The 19859-nt window shown below is 42.5% G+C and overlaps 1 protein-coding gene across 4 annotated transcripts in view; it reads right to left on the minus strand.

The window, feature by feature from the left end:
• LOC133558873 (actin-binding LIM protein 1-like) overlaps positions 1 to 19859 on the minus strand; it is a 53503-nt gene that overhangs the window by 18128 nt on the left and 15516 nt on the right. For 2 of the 4 annotated variants that reach the window (XR_009808046.1, XR_009808048.1), the window contains exons 4-11: positions 13653 to 13730; positions 11541 to 11699; positions 11288 to 11332; positions 7525 to 7560; positions 7299 to 7428; positions 4518 to 4622; positions 890 to 937; positions 341 to 481 (exon numbers count right to left, since the gene is read on the minus strand). Coding sequence is in view for 2 of the 4 variants with exons in the window: in XM_061910010.1 (XP_061765994.1) it covers positions 890 to 937; positions 4518 to 4622; positions 6724 to 6843; positions 7299 to 7428; positions 7525 to 7560; positions 11288 to 11332; positions 11541 to 11699; positions 13653 to 13730 (721 nt within the window). In the remaining 2 variants the exon portion in view is untranslated. Of the gene's footprint in view, positions 1 to 340; positions 482 to 889; positions 938 to 4517; positions 4623 to 6723; positions 6844 to 7298; positions 7429 to 7524; positions 7561 to 11287; positions 11333 to 11540; positions 11700 to 13652; positions 13731 to 19859 lie in introns of all 4 variants that reach the window. The other 2 variants (XM_061910010.1, XM_061910009.1) reach the window with 2 other exon arrangements.

The raw sequence follows: 19859 nt of genomic DNA on the forward strand, positions 1-19859 counted from the left end.
GAATGTGCATCTTCCTGTACTACATAAAGCATGTATATAAAACATTGTTGGAGGTTTTTCAATGTTTTTTTTCAAGGGCTTTCTAGATCATATCCCCATGACCTGCATTGATAACCGTCTCTTGCTAGCAGTTTTTACTATTTAGAATGCTCAGAAAAGAGAAAGACATGTGATTTTTGTGGAAAATTCCCCCCAAAAAGTGTGGTTCCTTTCGAAGTGATGCAGGGATGCAGCTAAGCTTTTAGGGAAGCTCCGAGGGGAAACAAGAATTAGTCAGAGGATGTTTTTTCTGCTGCTACGTGGTGTGAGTGCAAGCATGCCCGATAGGAGCCAACTGTACCTAAAACAGCGATAGAGTCGGGCTGACAATCACCCTCACGCTGTGAGTTGTCGTCTGGAGAGGGAGCATGGGCAGCAGGGAAGGTGGCACATCTGATGATGTCATCAGCCGACTTGCTTTGACGTGCTATGTCATTGGTATCTAGGTTGGTAACCAGGGCAACCGATCTATCAGCGTCACAGGCTCAGCAACAAGTATATTAAATATCTCTTGAGCGTCTATGATATATGACTCTGTGTGATGACGCAGAGCCAATTCAAGACTAAAGCAAAATAATTATCATCCCTTGGTTCGTCTTAAAGATAATATTAGCCACGTAATCATTACAATTCTACACATTATGCTGCATAGTTTAAGGAAGCAGTGTAATGACAGAACATGGCTTGTTCAGATGGACAAAGTGCTGCAATTGAGACGGATGAGAGACAGACTTCAAACACACAACATATTGACACTGGAGTGACTAACAAAACGTATCAGTGGATCACATCTTCACTTTGAAATCACAATTCAGATCATAAAACAAGGATTAAATAGGGAGGAAAGTACCGTATTGTTTGTAGATGGGTGGTTTTCTGTAAATGTTGCTGCCCTGATCTGAAATTAGTAAAAAAAAACATTTACGGAATCCCACAAAAGTAAGAACACAGGAACAATGGTGCATAAATAAAACTTAGATTTGTTTTAGGGTAGTCAGTGTACAGATTGTATTGCAGTAAAAAATGTATCATTCACTGAACACAACCCAGCTATCATTGTGTAAATAGCTGCAGCACACGTGAGTAGAAGATATCTTGGCTGCAGTCTAGCATGGTGTGGCCCACGATTTTGAGGGCGGAATGCAATGATTGATGTTCATGGCTGTCAATCACAGACAACTCTGTTTCGTGTTGCGATTGTCTACTCTCTCTCTCTCGACTGCATAGTTTTTCTTACTGCTCCCTGCTGGGCTTGAACCCGGGTTGCCGGAGTGAAAGGCCAGGCTCCTGACTACTGATCTAAAAGCAAGGGCAATCTCTTGGACCGCCAGCACTGTTTTAGGAATTAACTGGCCTCTGTTACACCCACACATGCGCTTATCGCGAAGGAAATGTATTCACGAATAGAATTATTTTTCAAAATCAATGATATTTTGGCGTTGTTGCTGTTCTGTTGAATAAAATCATGATTTTTTTCTTATTCTAAACTTTTTTTTGGGGCGAGGACAAGGGAATGTTGAGCTTTGGGTGTGGGCCCCCAAAACACCCATGAATTGATTAACGTGGACCCCGACTCAAACAAGTTGAAAAACTTATTCGGTTGTTACCATTTAGTGGTCAATTGTACGGAATATGTACTGAACTGTGCAAACTACTAATAAAAGTATCACTCAATCAATCAATCAATCAATCAATCAATCAATCAATCAATCAAACAGTCCTGGGGGCTCCCCTTAGTGTAGGGCGGCCCTGGCGATCGTGGTTTGTTGCTGCACAAGTGTTGTTGGCCGCGGGGAGCTACGATACACTGAGTTTAACGTGAATTTCATCACAGCATTCCGAAACAGGCATGATCACATGTCTTGGAAAACTGGGCGACATGTCTTCCGAGGCGGTAACGATTCCAAAGAAACATCCAATGTTATGTCCGAGAGAATTAAAACAATGCCAGATGAGACATTTTTAACTCCATCCATCCATTCATTTCCTACTGCTTATTCCCTTTGGGGTCGCGGGGGGCGCTGGTGCTTATCTCAGCTACGATCGGGCAGAAGGCGGGGTACACCCTGGACAAGCCTCCTCATAGCAGGGCCAACACAGATAGACAGACAACATTCACACTCACATTCACACACTAGGGCCAATTTAGTGTTGCCAATCAACCTATCCCCAGGTGAATGTCTTTGGAAGTGGGAGGAAGCCGGAGTACCCGGAGGGAACCCACGCATTCACGGGGAGAACATGCAAACTCCACACAGAAAGATCCCGAGCCTGGGATTGAACCCAGGACTACTCAGGACCTTCGTATTGTGAGGCAGACGCACTAACCCCTCTTACACTGTGAAGACCACATTTTTAACTCATTATTGACAATTAAGACTGTGATAATAATGGCTGTGTCAAGTTTATTCAGAAGACTTTCCAAGCTGTACATTGACTACTCTAATTCATATAATAGTGCGCATACTCACTCAGAAAAAAGGCAAAAGCAAAAGACACAGATAGACAGATAGATCTACAGATAGATAGATCTAGAGACAGATAGCTAGATAGATAGATAGATAGATAGTTAGATAGATAGATAGATAGATAGATAGATAGATAGATAGATAGATAGATAGATAGATAGATAGATAGATAGATAGATAGATAGATAGATAGATAGAAACCCCATTTCCATATTAGTTGGGAAATTGTGTTAGATATAAATATAAACAGAATATAATGATTTGCAAATCCTTTTCAACCCATATTCAATTGAATGCACTACAAAGAAGAGATATTTGATGTTCAAACTCATAAACTTTGTTTTTTTTGGCAAATAATAATTAACTTAGAATTTCATGGCTGCAACACGTGCCAAAGTAATTTGGAAAGGACAAGTTTACCACTGTGTTACATAACTTTTTCTTTTAACAACACTCAATAAACGTTTGGGAACTGAGGAAACAAAGCTGTCGTACTTTACGCTTCATAATGCGCCACACATTTTCCATGGGAGATCTGCAGGCGGGCCAGGAAAGCACTCTTTTACTACAAAGCCATGCTGTTGTAACACGTGGCTTGGCATTGCCTTGCTGAAATAAGCACGGACGTCCATGATAACGTTGCTTGGATGACAACATATGTTGTTCCAAAACCTGTATGGACCGTTCAGCATTAATGGTGCCTTCACAGATGTGTAAGTTACCCATGCCTTGGGCACTAATACACCCCCATACCATCACAGATGCTGGGTTTTGAACTTTGCGCCTATACCAATCCGGATGGTTATTTTCCTCTTTGTTCGGATGACACCACGTCCACAGTTTCCAAAAATAATTTGAAATGTGGACTCGTCGGACCACAGAACACATTTCCACTTTGCATCAGTCCATCTTAGATGAGCTCGGGCCCAGTGAAGCCAGCGGCGTTCCATGGTGTTGTTGATAGATGGCTTTTGCTTTGCATAGTAGAGTTTTAACTTGCACTTACAGATGTAGCGACCAACTGTAGTTACTGACAGTGGTTTTATGAAGTGTTCCTGAGCCCTCGTGGTGATATCCTTTACACACTGATGTTTTGTTTTGATGCAGTACCGCCTGAGGGTTAAAGGTCCGTAATATCATCGCTTACGTGCAGTGATTTCTCCAGATTCTCTGAACCTTTTGATGATTTTACGGACCGTAGATGGTAAAATCCCTAAATTCCTTGCAATAGCTCGTTGATAAATGTTGTTCTAAAAAAATTTGACAATTTGCTTACAAATTGGTGACCCTCGCACCATCGTTGATTGTGAATTACTTAGAATTTCATGAAAGCTGCTTTTATACCCAATAATGGCAACAACCAGTTCCCAATTAGCCTGCACACTTGTGGGATGTTCCAAATAAGTGTTTGATGAAAATTTCTCAACTTTATCAGTATTTATTACCACTTTTCCCAACTTCTTTGTCCCATGTTGCTGGCATCAAATTCTAAAGTTAATGATTATTTGCAAAAAAAAATAAAAAATTATCAATCAATCAATCAATCAATGTTTACTTATATAGCCCCAAATCACTAGTGTCTCAAAGGGCTGCACAAACCACTACGACATCTTCGGTAGGCCCACATAAGGGCAAGGAAAACTCACACCCAGTGGGACATCGGTAACAATAATGACCCAGTGGGACGTCGGTGACAATGATGACTATGAGAACCTTGGAGAGGAGGAAAGCAATGGATGTCTAACATGACACTGTGAAAGTTCAATCCATAATGGATCCAACACAGTCGCGAGAGTCCAGTCAGTTTGAACATCAAATATGTTGTATTTGTAGCATATTCAACTAAATATGGGTTGAAAAAATTTTTCAAATCATTGTATTCCGTTTATATTTAAATCTAACAAAATTTCCCAACTCATATGGAAACGGGGTTTGTAGATAGACCTAAAGACAGATGGACAGAGATATAAGGTAGGGAAGAGCAGTGACAGGGTGTGCTCCAACTCCTACCTGGGAGGTGAAAATGTTTAGGGGTCTGAGAGAGAGGCGGGGTGCCCGGCCGGCTGTCGGGCCTAAGCGGGAGAGGGGAGCTCCGGCCGCTTGGTGGGTCAGTGCCTCCATTGAGAAGAACCAAAAAGGAACATAAGCAGGGATGCGTAAAGGGAACCAGAGTGTGGACTGGACAACACGAGGACCGGTGGGTCTAGTAAATGTTAGTGCACAACTGTAGATGAATTTTGTTAGAAGAGTGAAGCAGTATGAAGATTATTGTACATCTCACATATAATGTACACTGTGCACGTAATAAACACTATTTGTTGGATGGGAGATGAGTGAATCTTCTTTTAATTTGAGCATCGGGCTTTGTGGTTTGAAAATTGAAAATTAAGAACACTTTGCTTATTCAGGGAATCTTTTGTACAAATGTATTAGTACAACTTCTCACCTGCATGCAGATATCCAAAACACAAATGGGCCTCATCGACTAAGATCCCAAATAACACAAATAGCGTGTGCAAACTGCACAATTGCGTGTATTATTTGTGGGCGTGCTGCAGGTGATCTCTTTGATAACAAGTGCAAAAGTGGTGCAGACCGCCCAATTTGGATAAGGATTTTTGGTGTGCTACAGATTGTTACAATGGAGACAGTCATTGTATCACATGCTCCAACCTGTAGGGTTTTGTTATGTTGTGGAAAATGCAGTGCACAAATATGAATTAATGATTTAAAAAAAGCGGTATTGAGACTACCTATTTTTGGCACCCCAAAGATGCACTCTAGAAGCTGTGATGGTTTTCTGATGGTGCATCTAGAACAGGGGTGTCAAACTCATTTTAGCTCAGGGGCCGCATGGAGTAGGCCGGAATGGTAACATCATGGTTTGATCACTTAAAAATAAAGACAACATCAGTTTGTTTTCTTTGTTATACTTTGGCCAAAAATAGAACAAGCACATTCTGAAAACGTACAAATCACAAATAATGCTCTGGACAAAATATTTTTGTTGAAAATTCTGAGGACATTGGTGCAGTTTTAAAAACACAATACGCTTAGACTTTGTCTCAGTGTATCTAAAAAGCCAGGATTAAATTTTAAGTCACAATCTTTCTGGGATTGAACAAAAACACTTCTAGGTGTCAAATACCGCCTTTATGATTTCCACGTATCAATCCAGAGCTAACTCAACAAACCGTAAGAAACATATGTAAAAACTATTCAAAAGCGTTAAGTTTACGTTTCTCGTGTTTGACAGAGACATTTTGGGGCAATGAGGGTGCCAAACGACAATGTGTTCGAAGCAAAAGACTGTTTCATGTTGGTCGAGGAGGAACCACAGTCCCCCTTAACTGTGTACCTGTTGCTTAACCCCAGTATAAACAGTTTACTTGCCTAACAGAATTGTTATTGGGACATCCAGTGGACACATTTAGAATAGCTGTTACTTTCGTTCCCCCCCAAAAAAGCAGCTCATTTTTATACTTGGTAAACTCATCCCGCGGTGAAACCTGTTCGCGGGCCTGATCTGACCTGTGGGCTGTATGTTTGATCTCGAATGATCCAAATGTAATAAAATGCTCCAAAAGATTTATAAAAATAGCTAACAATTTAAAAAAAACTCCAGCAGACTATATCTATTATTTGATAGCTCAAATTAAAATTAAATCATATTATAATGTTTAAATTTTTTTTTTCAGACAGTGGAAACGTGTTGAGACGCACACGGACATCATTGATTAAGATCACATCCTCACAATGCCTGCGACGCATCAATTTGTGCGTGCCTGTGCTAGTTTGCACGTACATTCATTATGTGCTATACAAAACAGTTTCAGGCCTGCTAAATCACATTGCATCTTCTCCTCCGAGTATTACAGGTGTTCTGATAATCTGCATTTGTCCTCCACTGACATGAAGACGGACACGCTAAATGGATTGCACTTGCTATTTTGGTCTTTTAAAAGGTGCAATTATTTGTGCACAAACTTAGTAGATCAAGTTACTTAATTTGCACTATCAAGTCTTGCATGTGTTTTAGTAACCCTTAGTAGATCAGGCCCAAAGTGCTCTTGTGTTAATAATGATGGCACTGTTTGTTGAGGAGGTGGTGATGGATCCGTGATGTGACCAGCATGAGGTGGCATCCCTCGGTGCAATGAAAATGGAGTGTTTCGCTGGGGGAGCGGAAGTGCACAGTGGCATGAGGGGGTCTTACCTTGGCTATGGGGAAGGAAGTGGTGTCTGAAAGGGGAGGTGGGGCGGGAGTCATTATTTCTGGAGCCCACACTGTTACTGCACAAGGAGGAGCAGAGTTTCTGCATGCCTGTCAGAGCTTCTGCGGGGAGGAAGGGAGCGTGTGGGACCCCCAGGAGGAGCCAGCAGAGTGGCACATTAGGAGAGGGTGGTAGAGGGTGAGACAGTGGGGGGTAAAAGAAAAGGAAGATATGCAAGCGTTGAAGGTTGAAAAAAGGAAATAATTATAACCAAGGGAAAAAGATTCCATTCTTTTACGTATCACTACAGAAGTTGTGATGTTACAGAAGAAAATTGGCTGTCTGGTTGTTGTCAGGAAATTCCTTTTTTTTTCATATTCAGTCATATCACAAAAAGACAAAATTTAACAACCAAAAAGTCAATTTTGCTGAAGGTGCCCTCTAGCATGATACAACACCAAAGGAAGGGAACGAGGAATGACATACTGATCTATCATCACTCCTATCAGGTCACATCATCAGTAGGACATGAAACAATGTTGCATTATGGCCACAAACCATCCACACAAGTACTCACCTGGCCTGTGAAAGTGCTGCGGCGACCGTGACAGAGTGGGGGTGTAACCATGGCGATTGTAAACCGGCGAACCTATAGAGCCTTGACTGGTGGACCTTTGGAGGATGCGTTCTCGCTTGTCATAACATCCCTAACGTACATAGTGTAAGATAGCATACATAACATTACATATAAGGTGACATTGTCAACAGCCCGGAAATGGACATCTTGAATTTGATAACCTCACCTCATTGGATAGAGTTGGTGACATGGTTCTGAACGACTAGGAGGAACAACAGAAGTGTGGATAAGGAATATCCTGTTTTAATTTTTATCATTGAGGCATTCTCCTTATAGCTCTACTTCATAGACAACACCCAGGTACCATAACTGAGATTGAATATAGGCACCATTAACATTGTAGAATTCAACAAATATATATATATATATATATATATATATATATATATATATAATATTTATATATTATATATAAATATATATATATTATATATAAATATATATATTTATATATTATATATAAATATATATATATATTATATATAAAATATATATATATATATATATATATATATATATATATATATATATATATATATATATATATTATATATCCATCCATCCATCCATTTTCTGCCGCTTATTCCCGTTCGGGGTCGCGGGGGGCGCTGGCGCCTATCTCAGCTACAATCGGCGCCTATCTCAGCTACAATCGGGCGGAAGGCATAAAATAAAATAAAATTAAAAAAAAAAAAAAAAAATATATATATATATATATATATATATATATATATGAAACCTGGTACATGTTAAACATATGAAATAACCGTTTATCAGAAACTGCAGACACATGGGCTGTTCATCATATCAAATACAATGAACCCCTTTATTGTGCAAACCTTTCAATTTACGAACCACAGACCGAATAAAAACATGTCTCTGTGTATAACAGGGTTTCTTCAGTTTAATGCCTTTTTAATGCGACTTAAAATACATTTAGTGCCCGTGTTGAAGATCGATATCATACATAGTCAAAAGCAAAGAATTGCATATATAGTATATTTTTATGGTCTATGGTATGACTCGGTCGGGGTTTGAACTCACAACCTTCCAGTCTTAGGGTGGACACTTTAACCACAAGGCCACTGAGGATATCTTAAATTAAATCAAATAATAAAAACAATTCAAGTAACCGAAATGCAACAATCAGTATTTGTTTCAAATATAATTGAAAGGTCAATAAATTATCATAGTAAAGAGGTCAAAAACTGACTTTAAAACTCTGTTAGCAAAAATTGCATTTCAATAGATAGTCAAAATCTTAAAGTGCAGTTTTTTCCCCCCATTTGTACAAACTGGGTTGAGTGGTCTGTTTTATTGTCTTTTTTCTTACCGATGCCATCGCGGCTTACTTACTAGTTCATTCGTTTTGCTGTGCTTAAGTTGGTCATTCAGTTTGAAGATGAAATATTCTCACAAAGGAACATTTGGCTTTGTAATAATCATTTTCCCTCCTAACTTTTGTGACGAGCGAGTCGTGACCCGCCGTTGGGACTTGTTACTGAGAAGCACTGCTAAGTACACACCAATTCTGTGTGTGCGTACGTAAGCAGTCTCGCCTGCTCATACCCAAACTAAAATTGTGGATGAGAAGCTTCACTCCCGTTTATTTCATTTTGCTGTGGAGTAAACATGCCCAGGTGCTGAGAATGATGCACAGATTGTGACATCTTGTAGCCAGTCTGAAAGCCAGAGGCGAAGAAAAGAAACAAACACGAACATAACAATTTATTAATGTTATCAAGGACATTTTCATTTATTGTTCAATTATTTTTTATTGAATAGCTGGCCATGCGTACAATTGTGTGGATTTTTATATTTAAACATTGTATTTAATTATTTGTATTCCCATTTGATACAAGCAGTTTCGCGAAATCTATTTAATGAATTTTAATACTCTTTAATGAATCATAGAAAGCTTGTATAAACCTTTTAGTTATTGTGTGTCTTCGGCGCAACAAAATCATGCTAGTTTTTTAGGCTATTTTTGCAGGTAATTGTGGCGGGGTGTGGCCTGCGGACCTGCAGCGAAGCGGGGTGTGTCAGGACTGGCTTTGAGAGTAGTGACAGGTACGTCGATGAGACAGCTGTGGGTTTTTGTCCGATCACCTGTTGCTCTGTTAAAGGCAGCAGTCGGGAAGGAGAGGAGGTGTTGATGGTGGAGAATTAGCAGGAGAAAACTAATATGGCTGAAAAGCACAACTTATTGCAAAATAAATAATTTTTCGCAAAGATGAACACAACACGGCTGTCATGTTCGTCATTGGTGGTCCAGAGAACCCGGAGCAGTGAGACCTCCACAGTACTGTATGCACCTCAGAGTCACATATATTGTTACTTGAAACAAGATTACTGTTAGCAAGCTAACCTTAGCCTGTTACTTTTTTTTTTATCCATTTTTGCAGGTATACACCTCACAGTCATACTATACATTGTGATACTTTACACATGCTAACATTTCATGCTAGCTTTTATAGCTTAATTTGCAGATATACACCGAAGAGTCATATCTTTGCTACCGTACCTGCCATTATTTTGCATTTCAGTTCGGCATCAACTTTTCAGCAAAAACTATGGAATCAGCAGTCTTAGAGGATTTTCATTCAGTTGCTTAATTTTGTAGCTAAAAAGTATAACAGGCATGACAATAACTACGATCATTTAAAATGATGTCTTTCTGGTTTTAAAGGGGATCATTATCACAATTTCAGAAGAGTTAAAACCAATAAAAATCAGTTCCCAGTGGCTTATTTTATTTTTCAAAGTTTTTTTCAAAATTTTACCCATCATGGAATATCCCAAAAAAAGGCTTTAAAGTGCCTGATTTCCGCTATCTGTAAATCAACCCGTCCATTTTCCTGTGACGTCACATAGTGACGCCAATACAACAAACATGGCGGATAGCACAGCAAGATATAGCGACTTTCAGACTCGGATTTCAGCGGTTTAAGCAATTTAACAGATTACGCATGTATTGAAACAGATGGTTGGAGTGTGGAGGCAGATAGCGAAAACGAAATTGAAGAAGAAACTGAAGCTATTGAGCGAAAAGCTATTGAAGCTATTCGGCGATCGCATTCTAACCAACGATTGCACTGGAGCAACTTAAATATGTCGATTGGTAACTGTTTGTTTGGCATTAAATGTGGGTGGAGGGAAAGGTTGGATGTAAATATAGCTACAAATGTACATACAGCTAGCCTGAATAGCATGTTAGCATCGATTGGCTGGCAGTCATGTGGTGACCAAATATGTCTGATTAGCACATAAGCCAATAACATCAACAAAACTCACCTTTGTGATTTCGTTGACTTTATTGTTGGAAATGCATCTGCTTTGAGTGTCGCAGGATATCCACACATTCTTGCCGTTTCTGCCATGTTAGCATCGATTAGCATGCTGTGCTAATCAATGCACATTCCACGTAAGATAACTTGAATCCGTCCCTGATCGTATTGTTACACCCTCCGACAACACACTGACAAGGCATGATGTCTCTAAGGTACGGAAAACAGTCGAAAAAACGGAAAATAACAGAGCTGATTTGACTTGTGTTTGAAAAAAATGGTGGATTGCTTCCCATTGTAACGTCACGGGTGAAAGGTCATCGCTCCGACAGCGAACAATTGAAATGTGTTTAAATCGCCAAATTCACCCTTTTAGAGTTCGGAAATCGGTTAAAAAAACATATGGTCTTTTTTCTGCAACATCAAGGTATATATTGACGCTTACATAGGTCTGGTGATAATTTTCCCCTTTAAGAAACAATAAAATAAATGAAGAAAATACATTGTGGTAGTCAGTAACGATTTCATTTTTAAATCAGGCACTGCGACTGACAGGTGAGCAGTCCAAGGTGTACGAGTCTAGTGACCCTGAAGAGAAAAAGTATAGAGAAACTGGAAGGCGGAACAGCTGAGGTAACTCACCTTGTCGTCAGGCAAGGGTGAGCGGTCCCTCCTGGCATTGAGAAGCTGCGAGGTACAGTACAGTAAAGTTCATCAGCAGGTGTATGGTAGCACATTCCAAATATTGATGAACACATACAGTAAAACCCGGAATATTTCCGGATTTCTAGACTTAAAACACACAGAGGGTCAGTTTAGGAATTTCATTCTTGCTGGTCAACATGACCGCAAGGATGGCCTGCATGCAAGGTGAGAAGCATGCATGGGTGTTTACCTCTCCTACACTCTCTCGTCTCTCCTCTCTCTCCTCCTGGGAGGTGGTGTACATAGGCTCATAGGTAATAAGATCGGGGCGCTCAATGTCATAAATGGCTTTGACTTTTGGAATGGCAGCTAGGTCTCTGTAATCAAGAATCTCATTGTCTACTTTTGCCTAGGGAGACAAATAAAGACAAACATGCACACGCTAACATAAGCAAAGACAAACTGCTTATGTAAAGGCATTTTCTTACAGAATAAGGTACAAATGTAACAATTAGGCTTGACGTAAATAGGAATGGGAAGGGGTACATTTTCATTAGGAGAGTAGGTACTGTAGGTAGTCTTAGGGATGGGTACCGAATTCGGTACTTTTATAAGCACGGTCCAAATTCCCACATCGATTCACATAAAATCAAATGGTGCCATATTGCGAAACCTTTGTTGAACCTGACGTCATGCCTGGTTGCAGACATCAAACATCCATTTAGTGAGTGGACCCGGTGGGACTGCCTCTAGGTCAGGGGTGTCAAACTCATTTTATATCGGGGGAAACATGGAGAAAAATCCACTCCCAAGTGGGTCGGACTGGTAATATCACAGAACGATAACTTAAAAACAAAGACAATTTCAGACTGTTTTCTTTGTGTAAAAACAGAACAAGCACAATCTGAAATTGTATAAATCATGATGTTGTTGTTTCTTTTTAGACTTACATGTTGCGGTTTATAGTATTCTATCTTTGTTTGTCGTTATTTATATTTTCTGAATAAATTATGTGATAATCTGTTAATTTTCAATCTATCAATATAACATTTTTCATCAAAATCAAATTAGAGTATGTTTTTTATGTAGTTTGATCATTTTCCTCGAATGATGTGCTAACATCATGTGGTTTATTTTGTACGTATGTAGCATCATCTACAAAGATACAAAGAATTGCTATTGCAACATCCAGTGGACACATTTAGAACAGCAGATTCTTTCATTCAAAAATTTCAAGTTAATTTTTATATGCTTCACACAGTGGAGTGTTTTAAGTCTCGTCTTAAGACCCACTTTTATTCTTTGGCTTTTAACATTACGTGAGTTTTGTGGTCCTCTGTCCTCTGTTGTCCTCTGTGTTTTTTCGTTTTTTTTATATATATACTTTTTGATTTCTATTTTACTGTTTTAATTGATTTTACCCTTTAAAATTGTTTTTAATCATATTTATTTTTATATTGTTTTTATATTGGTTTTATATTTATTTATTTTTTGTTTTTATTCAGTCATTGGTGGAGCATAATATTGTTTTTTAATATTGTTTTTAACATGGCTGTACAGCACTTTGGAAATGTTCTTGTTGTTTAAATGTGCTATATAAATAAAGTGGATTGGATTGGATTGATTATACTTAGCAAACTCATCTCGCGGGCTGGATAAAACTTGTTCGCGGGCCATATCGGCCCTCGGGCCATACGTTTGACACCCCTGCTCTAGGTAATGTTACAATATTCCTTGCCAACAAGGCAAGTATGCCTGATAGAAAACATGTGAACGCGCAGTAAGGCTCCACTTATCTAACTGTGCTAACTTGATGCTGATTTACATTGAATTTGCCCTTGACATGCTACTGATTAGCATTAGCAATTTTATATGGCAATTTTAAACACCTCTAAATTTGGTAATGAAAACTACAACTAAGATGCAAGTTACAATCAAACAGTTGTTGTACAATAAAAACAATACTTAGAGTATTGACACGTTGTAGGTGCACTAAAAGACTATATTCAGCTTAATGGCAAAGACTTCCCGACTATACAACACACCGAAGCCACACTGCTGTCATCTAGCTCCTTGGAGTACTGCTGTATAACACTTGCAAATAAGACTCAAAAGTGTAAGAGAATAGAATAACAACTAAACAGCACAGTTATTATTATCAGCTCTCTGTTCAATATTAAATATGAAATGAGAGTGTATCAATAAACACATGAGCACAAACAGAAGTATCGAAAAATACCGGTACAAATACCCAGTTACCGGTATTTGGTACAGTTTTGATTCAAATATGAAAAGGTACCCATCCCTGGTCTCAGCATAACATATTGAGGCATACAGTACATATCTGTGGTGTATAGCTTACATAGATTGTGTGACCCGGTGATCCAGGTATGCTTGAACCAGGTCTGGAAGAAATACTCTCAGATGACGACCTAGTAGGCTACAGAAGAGAGGAAATGTACATAGTCATGACATCTCACTTGTGTTTCCGTTACTTATTCCCTAACACATTCCAACCATTATGAACATGAGCGATGGGAGGGATTTGCATCCCCTGCATTGTCGTAAGTCATTTCAAATACTTTTCAACATGTCATCTCAGGAGGAGGTCATTCATTTGCAAATGTGCAAAAGTGAATGAGCGTGGCATAAAGCTGTGGTGCTAGATCACGATGCCGGTTTATTATATATGGACTGTTTGCATGACAGTAGCAGCCCTGAATGTAGTGTAATTAAATGATCGTTTGAACCCAATGCGTAAATGGGGATTTTCAAAAAGCCGTATTGGCTATTGTGAATGCTGTATGGAAGGCACTAGAGCAGTGGTTCTTAACCTTGTTGGAGGTACCGAACCCCATTAGTTTCATATGCGCATTCACCGACCCCTTCTTAGTGAAAAATAAAATGTTTTCTTTTTCAAATTCAAGACAAAGTTATATGTTTTTGGTAACACTTTAGTATGGGGAACATATTCTAAGTAACAAAAACTTCATTTAGAGTTTTTTGGACACTCGGGGAGCATATTCCAAGTAACAAAGACTTAATTTAGAGTTATTTGGTTTGGGGTTGGGTTAGGGTTATAATAAGCCCATGCCGAATAAGGCATTAATAAGTACTTAATAATGACTAGTTAAGAGCCAATATGTTACTAATTTGTACATTAATAAGCCACTAATTAATGGTGAATATGTTCCCCATACTAAAGTGTTATTGTCGAGAGACACCGCCGACGGGCCGACAACGGGCGGAAAGCAGCAGCGTGGGCCCAGCTGGAGGCCGGAAGGCGGGGCATGCGGCGGCAAGAGGAGGCGTGACGCACGCGGAGCGACGCTGCAGCGGCAATCTAAGACAGGTGCATTTACCACACACCTGCTCACAGTCTGTCTATCTGCTGCTAGAGTACAAAAAGGGCGAGGGAGGAACGAGCGAGAGAGCAGCACGGAGGAGGAAACATCGGCCAGCAGACAACCCAAACCACAAGAGCGATGACGCACCCCCGCAGCGGACGCAAGCCCCGGACGCCGAAAGGCGTGCAGCGGCAGCAGACAAGCCGAAGAAGCGCACTGAAAAGTGACTCGACAAAAGAACCAAGTGACAACAGATGTGTTGAAACAATAAATCAATGCTGCTATGATGCGTCATGTATCAGGTGTCCCCGCAACCCACACAAAGACGGCAGGAAGACCGTTACAGTTACCATGTTTTTTGTACTGGTGCACAAAATGAACCGTGCATTAACATCACCCTGTTCAAAGAACAAAACCAACACAGTGCATAAACTCACAACACATTACTTCAGCTGTTGCCGTATCCGTAATTCGCCGATAGGGAGAAGTTTTTATTTACACGATGAGTCAGGTGTGTTTTGACCTCCGCTGAACCCCTGAGGCCGACTCACCCAACCCCTAGGGTTCGATCGAACCCAGGTTAAGAACCACTGCAGTAGAGGTTGTCTCCTGCAGATGGCGGCAATCTGTCCTAAGTGTGTGGTTAGACCCAATGATGCCACCTCATAGGCAATAGCGAATATAGTACTTGCTTTTGTGTTTTTTGAAAGAATAAGAGGGAAGGTGGCAACAGCTGTGTGAGGAAGGTAGAGGGGTTTCACAGGACATCAAACAGGGGTTGTAACTCTTCCTGTCTGACTCACATATTACTCATTCACTCCTTATTCCTCAACTGATGTACTAGCATTTCTTTAGGTGCAAATATCTCTGGAAAAGCATGATTGTAGTATAGGACATTTTTATTTGTGAATGTAATTACTAAAATGAGATTTTCTTATTCAAACGGGAATAGCAGGTCCCTTCTATGTGTCATACTTGATCATTTCGCGATATTGCCATATTTTTGCTGAAAGGATTTAGTAGAGAACATCCACGATAAAGTTCCCAACTTTTGGTCGCTAATAAAAAAAGCCTTGCCTTTACCGGAAGTAGCAGACGATGACGTCACCCGTGTGAGGGCTCCTCACATCCTCACATTGTTTATAATGGGAGCCTCCAACAAAAATAGCTATTTGGACCGAGAAAACGACAATTTACCCATTAATTTGAGCAAAGATGAAAGATTTGTGGCTGAGGATATTGATAGCGAAGGACTAGAAAAAAAATTATAACATATATATATATTTATATATATATATATATATATATATATATATAAAGTTAAAAAAAAAAGGTGATTGCATTGTGAGAGATTCTGATGTTTTTAGACACATTTACTAGGATAATTCTGGGAAATCCCTTATCTTTCTATTGTGTTGCTATTGTTTTAGTGAGTTGAATAGTACCAGATAGTCAGAGGGGTGTGTCGACGGGTGTCTTGAGGCCAGTCTCTGAGGGAATTAGTCACGGTAGCAGCAGCACGACAGAAGCTCCGCTGATCTCCGGTAAGAGGCGACTTTTTACCACAATTTTCTCACCGAAACCTGCCGGTTGACAAGTGGTCGGGATCCATGTTCGCTTGTCCGCTCTGATCCATAGTGACGTTTCTGTTGTGATCCGGCTTCCGGATCACACATCTCTAGCATGTTTGTCTTTTTTGTATTGTCCTACTAGGTTTTGATCATGTTTTGGACTCTACCGATCCCGTTTGTTAGCGCACTTCCTTATTTACATTCATCACCATGACAACTTATTTGCTCCTCCTGCATGGCTCATTCACACACCGGTTTGTAATTATGTTTTCTGTATTTAAGCCCCTCTGCTACCTAGTTCGCTCTCGCCAGTTTGTTTGCACCTGCAACCGTTACGTGAGTGGTCTCTGATTATTTTTCTGCTTGCTAAATGTAGCTTGCCTCCGCGCGCTTGGCTCGCGCTTTATGGACTTCGAACTCTGTCTTCTGTGTATATTAGCATTTAGTTTTCTGTGCTCAGACACGCCTTTGATTTGCTCTTTTGTACCAGTGTTCTTTTGTAACTTCATATTAAAAGGCTGTTCATACCTTCATTCCTGTCTGCTGTGATCCTGCGCATCGAGAGGCGACACTCCCCGCGCATCCACGATGCCGCGCAAACGTAACAGAAACTGGCGAGCAGAAACGCGTCACCTCGCGCTGGATCCTCCAGGACACCGTTCCCAACAAGCAGCATACCCGACCAAGTACTCCTCCGCTCCAACCCAGGACTCTTCTCTACGGGTTGGTACTTTGTTCACTTCTCCCGTTCCCAGTCACCATGTTATTCCCATTAGCATCCCACCATCTTCCGCCTTCCCTGTCACTCACAGTGACGTCACTCCGTTCACGCCCCCCGATGACGTCACCGTTAACACCTTAGTGGATTCCTCTGCACATTTTTTTGACCTTAGTGACGAGGAGTTTTTTGAAGATGAACTTTCTCCCATTCCACCCAAGGACCTAATTTTATATAAGATTTTCAAGGATAATTGTAGCACATCCAAGCCCAGTCACACCCCCAACAATGACTTTAATAATATAATTAATTATTACCAGGACATTTTCCGCCACTACTATGACTCTAGTCAGTCTTCACCCCCCATACCCGCTTCCCCCCCTCTCAAGTCTCGTTCTCCGCCTGAATCCGTGCCTTTTTCCACCTCATTTAGTGAGGATTTTGAACATTTTAGAGGGGAGGAGCCTGCCCTCCTCCAAACCTCCCACCGCCCGCCCTTACGGTCAGCCTCTGTCCAACTGGGCCCCGTCTGGAATCCGGGTCTTGAGGGGAGGGCCAGTATTACTACTAAGCCTCCTAGACCTCCTCCACCGGTGTTTACCCCTGTTAAACCTGTTAAGCCACTACGGCCTCCTAGACCTCCTCCACCGGTGTTCTCCCCGGTCAAGTCACGCCCTCTTAGACCTCCTCCACCTGTGTTCCGTCCGTGCCCTAGTTCTAGTTTTAGTCACAGTCTCTCTCAGAGTTCGAGTCCCAGCCTTCTTCGTAGCCCATGCTCTAGTCCTACTCGTAGACCGACTTGTAGACTGAGTCGTAGTCCAAGTCCTGGTCCGAGTTTCCGTTCTGATTCTAGTTGTAGTCCTAGTCTTTCTCGTAGTCGTCGTAGTCCTAGTTCCACTCGTAGACTGATCCGTAGTCCGAGTCCTGTTTCGAGTCCGGTCCCGAGTCTTGTTTCTTGCCTTTGTAATATTAGTACTGATTCCCCTCGTGGTCTTAGTCCGAACCCTAGTCCTTACCCAAGTTCTTGTCCGAGCCCCAGTGTTACTGTAAGTCCTAGTCTTTGTCCTAGTCCTTGCCCGAGCACCAGTTTGATTGTTAGTCCCAGTCCTTGCCCAAGCCCTAGTTTGACCGTTTGTCCTAGTTCTTGCCCAAGCCCTGGTATGACTGTAAGTCCTGGTCGTTGCCCAAGCCCTTCTCAAAGCACTAGTGTGATTGTAAGTCCTGGTCCTCTCTCAAGTCCTTGCCCGAGTCCTAGTGTTTGTCTTATCACTCATCATAGTCCTAGTCCTGCTCACAGCCAGTCCCCTAGTTCTCCTCGGCAGACCCCTGTGCCTGCTCCTCGGCTGAAGCCGACACCTGCTCCTCGGCTGAAGCCGACACCTGCTCCTCGGCTGAAGCCGACACCTGCTCCTCGGCTGAAGCCGACACCTGCTCCCAGTCTGGTTCTCACACCAGCACATGACTCTGACCTGGTTTTCACACCAGAAAATGTTTCTAGCCTTGTTCTCACGCCAGTTTCAGACTCTAAACTGGTTCTCACGCCAGCACAAACTCCAAGGCTGGAGCCCACTCTAGCACCAGTTCCTAAGCTGGAGCCCACTCCGGTACCAGCACCACGACAGGTACCGGTGCCAGCTCCGCGCCGCCAAGCACCGCCGACGACGGGGCTGGAGCCCACACCAGCGCCGACGACGGGGCTGGAGCCCACACCAGCGCCGACGACGGGGCTGGAGCCCACACCAGCGCCGACGACGGGGCTGGAGCCCACACCAGCGCCGACGACGGGGCTGGAGCCCACACCAGCGCCGACGACGGGGCTGGAGCCCACACCAGCGCCGACGACGGGGCTGGAGCCCACACCAGCGCCGACGACGGGGCTGGAGCCCACACCAGCGCCTCCGACGACTCCTGCGGCTCCCAGGCCGCCTCCGACGACTCCTGCGGCTCCCAGGCCGCCTCCGACGACTCCTGCGGCTCCCAGGCCGCCTCCGACGACTCCTGCGGCTCCCAGGCCGCCTCCGACGACTCCTGCGGCTCCCAGGCCGCCTCCGACGACTCCTGCGGCTCCCAGGCTGCAGTCCCCGCACCCTCGTCTGCTGCTTCCAAGCCTGCTGGGATTTCGGTGCTGAGGCGTCGTCCACCACGTCGACCACGGGCGTGGCCTCTGCGAGGTCATCCTCCTCGCCAGATACTCCCTCCTCCATGTCGGCCACGGATGTGGCCGTGCCCGGGTCGTCCGCCTCGCCGGGCACCTCATCCTGCGAGGCGGCCACTAATGTGGCCTTTTCGAGGTCGCCCGCCAAAACTTTTTCGGCAGCAGCGTTCCACCCGCCGCCGCCACATGATGTGTCCTCGGTGGATTCGGGGACATGCGATCCGGCGACCCTCCACCGTGGACTCCCTCCGCCCTCCCTTCGTTTGTGAACTTTCTGGTTTTGGGAGGGGGTTCTCTTTATTGCAGTTTTTTGGGGGCATCTGGGATCTGCCCCTTAAGGGGGGGGTAATGTTGTGATCCGGCTTCCGGATCACACATCTCTAGCATGTTTGTCTTTTTTGTATTGTCCTACTAGGTTTTGATCATGTTTTGGACTCTACCGATCCCGTTTGTTAGCGCACTTCCTTATTTACATTCATCACCATGACAACTTATTTGCTCCTCCTGCATGGCTCATTCACACACCGGTTTGTAATTATGTTTTCTGTATTTAAGCCCCTCTGCTACCTAGTTCGCTCTCGCCAGTTTGTTTGCACCTGCAACCGTTACGTGAGTGGTCTCTGATTATTTTTCTGCTTGCTAAATGTAGCTTGCCTCCGCGCGCTTGGCTCGCGCTTTATGGACTTCGAACTCTGTCTTCTGTGTATATTAGCATTTAGTTTTCTGTGCTCAGACACGCCTTTGATTTGCTCTTTTGTACCAGTGTTCTTTTGTAACT

This window comes from Nerophis ophidion, linkage group LG09 (assembly GCF_033978795.1).
Source record: "Nerophis ophidion isolate RoL-2023_Sa linkage group LG09, RoL_Noph_v1.0, whole genome shotgun sequence".
Lineage (NCBI taxonomy): Eukaryota > Metazoa > Chordata > Actinopteri > Syngnathiformes > Syngnathidae > Nerophis > Nerophis ophidion.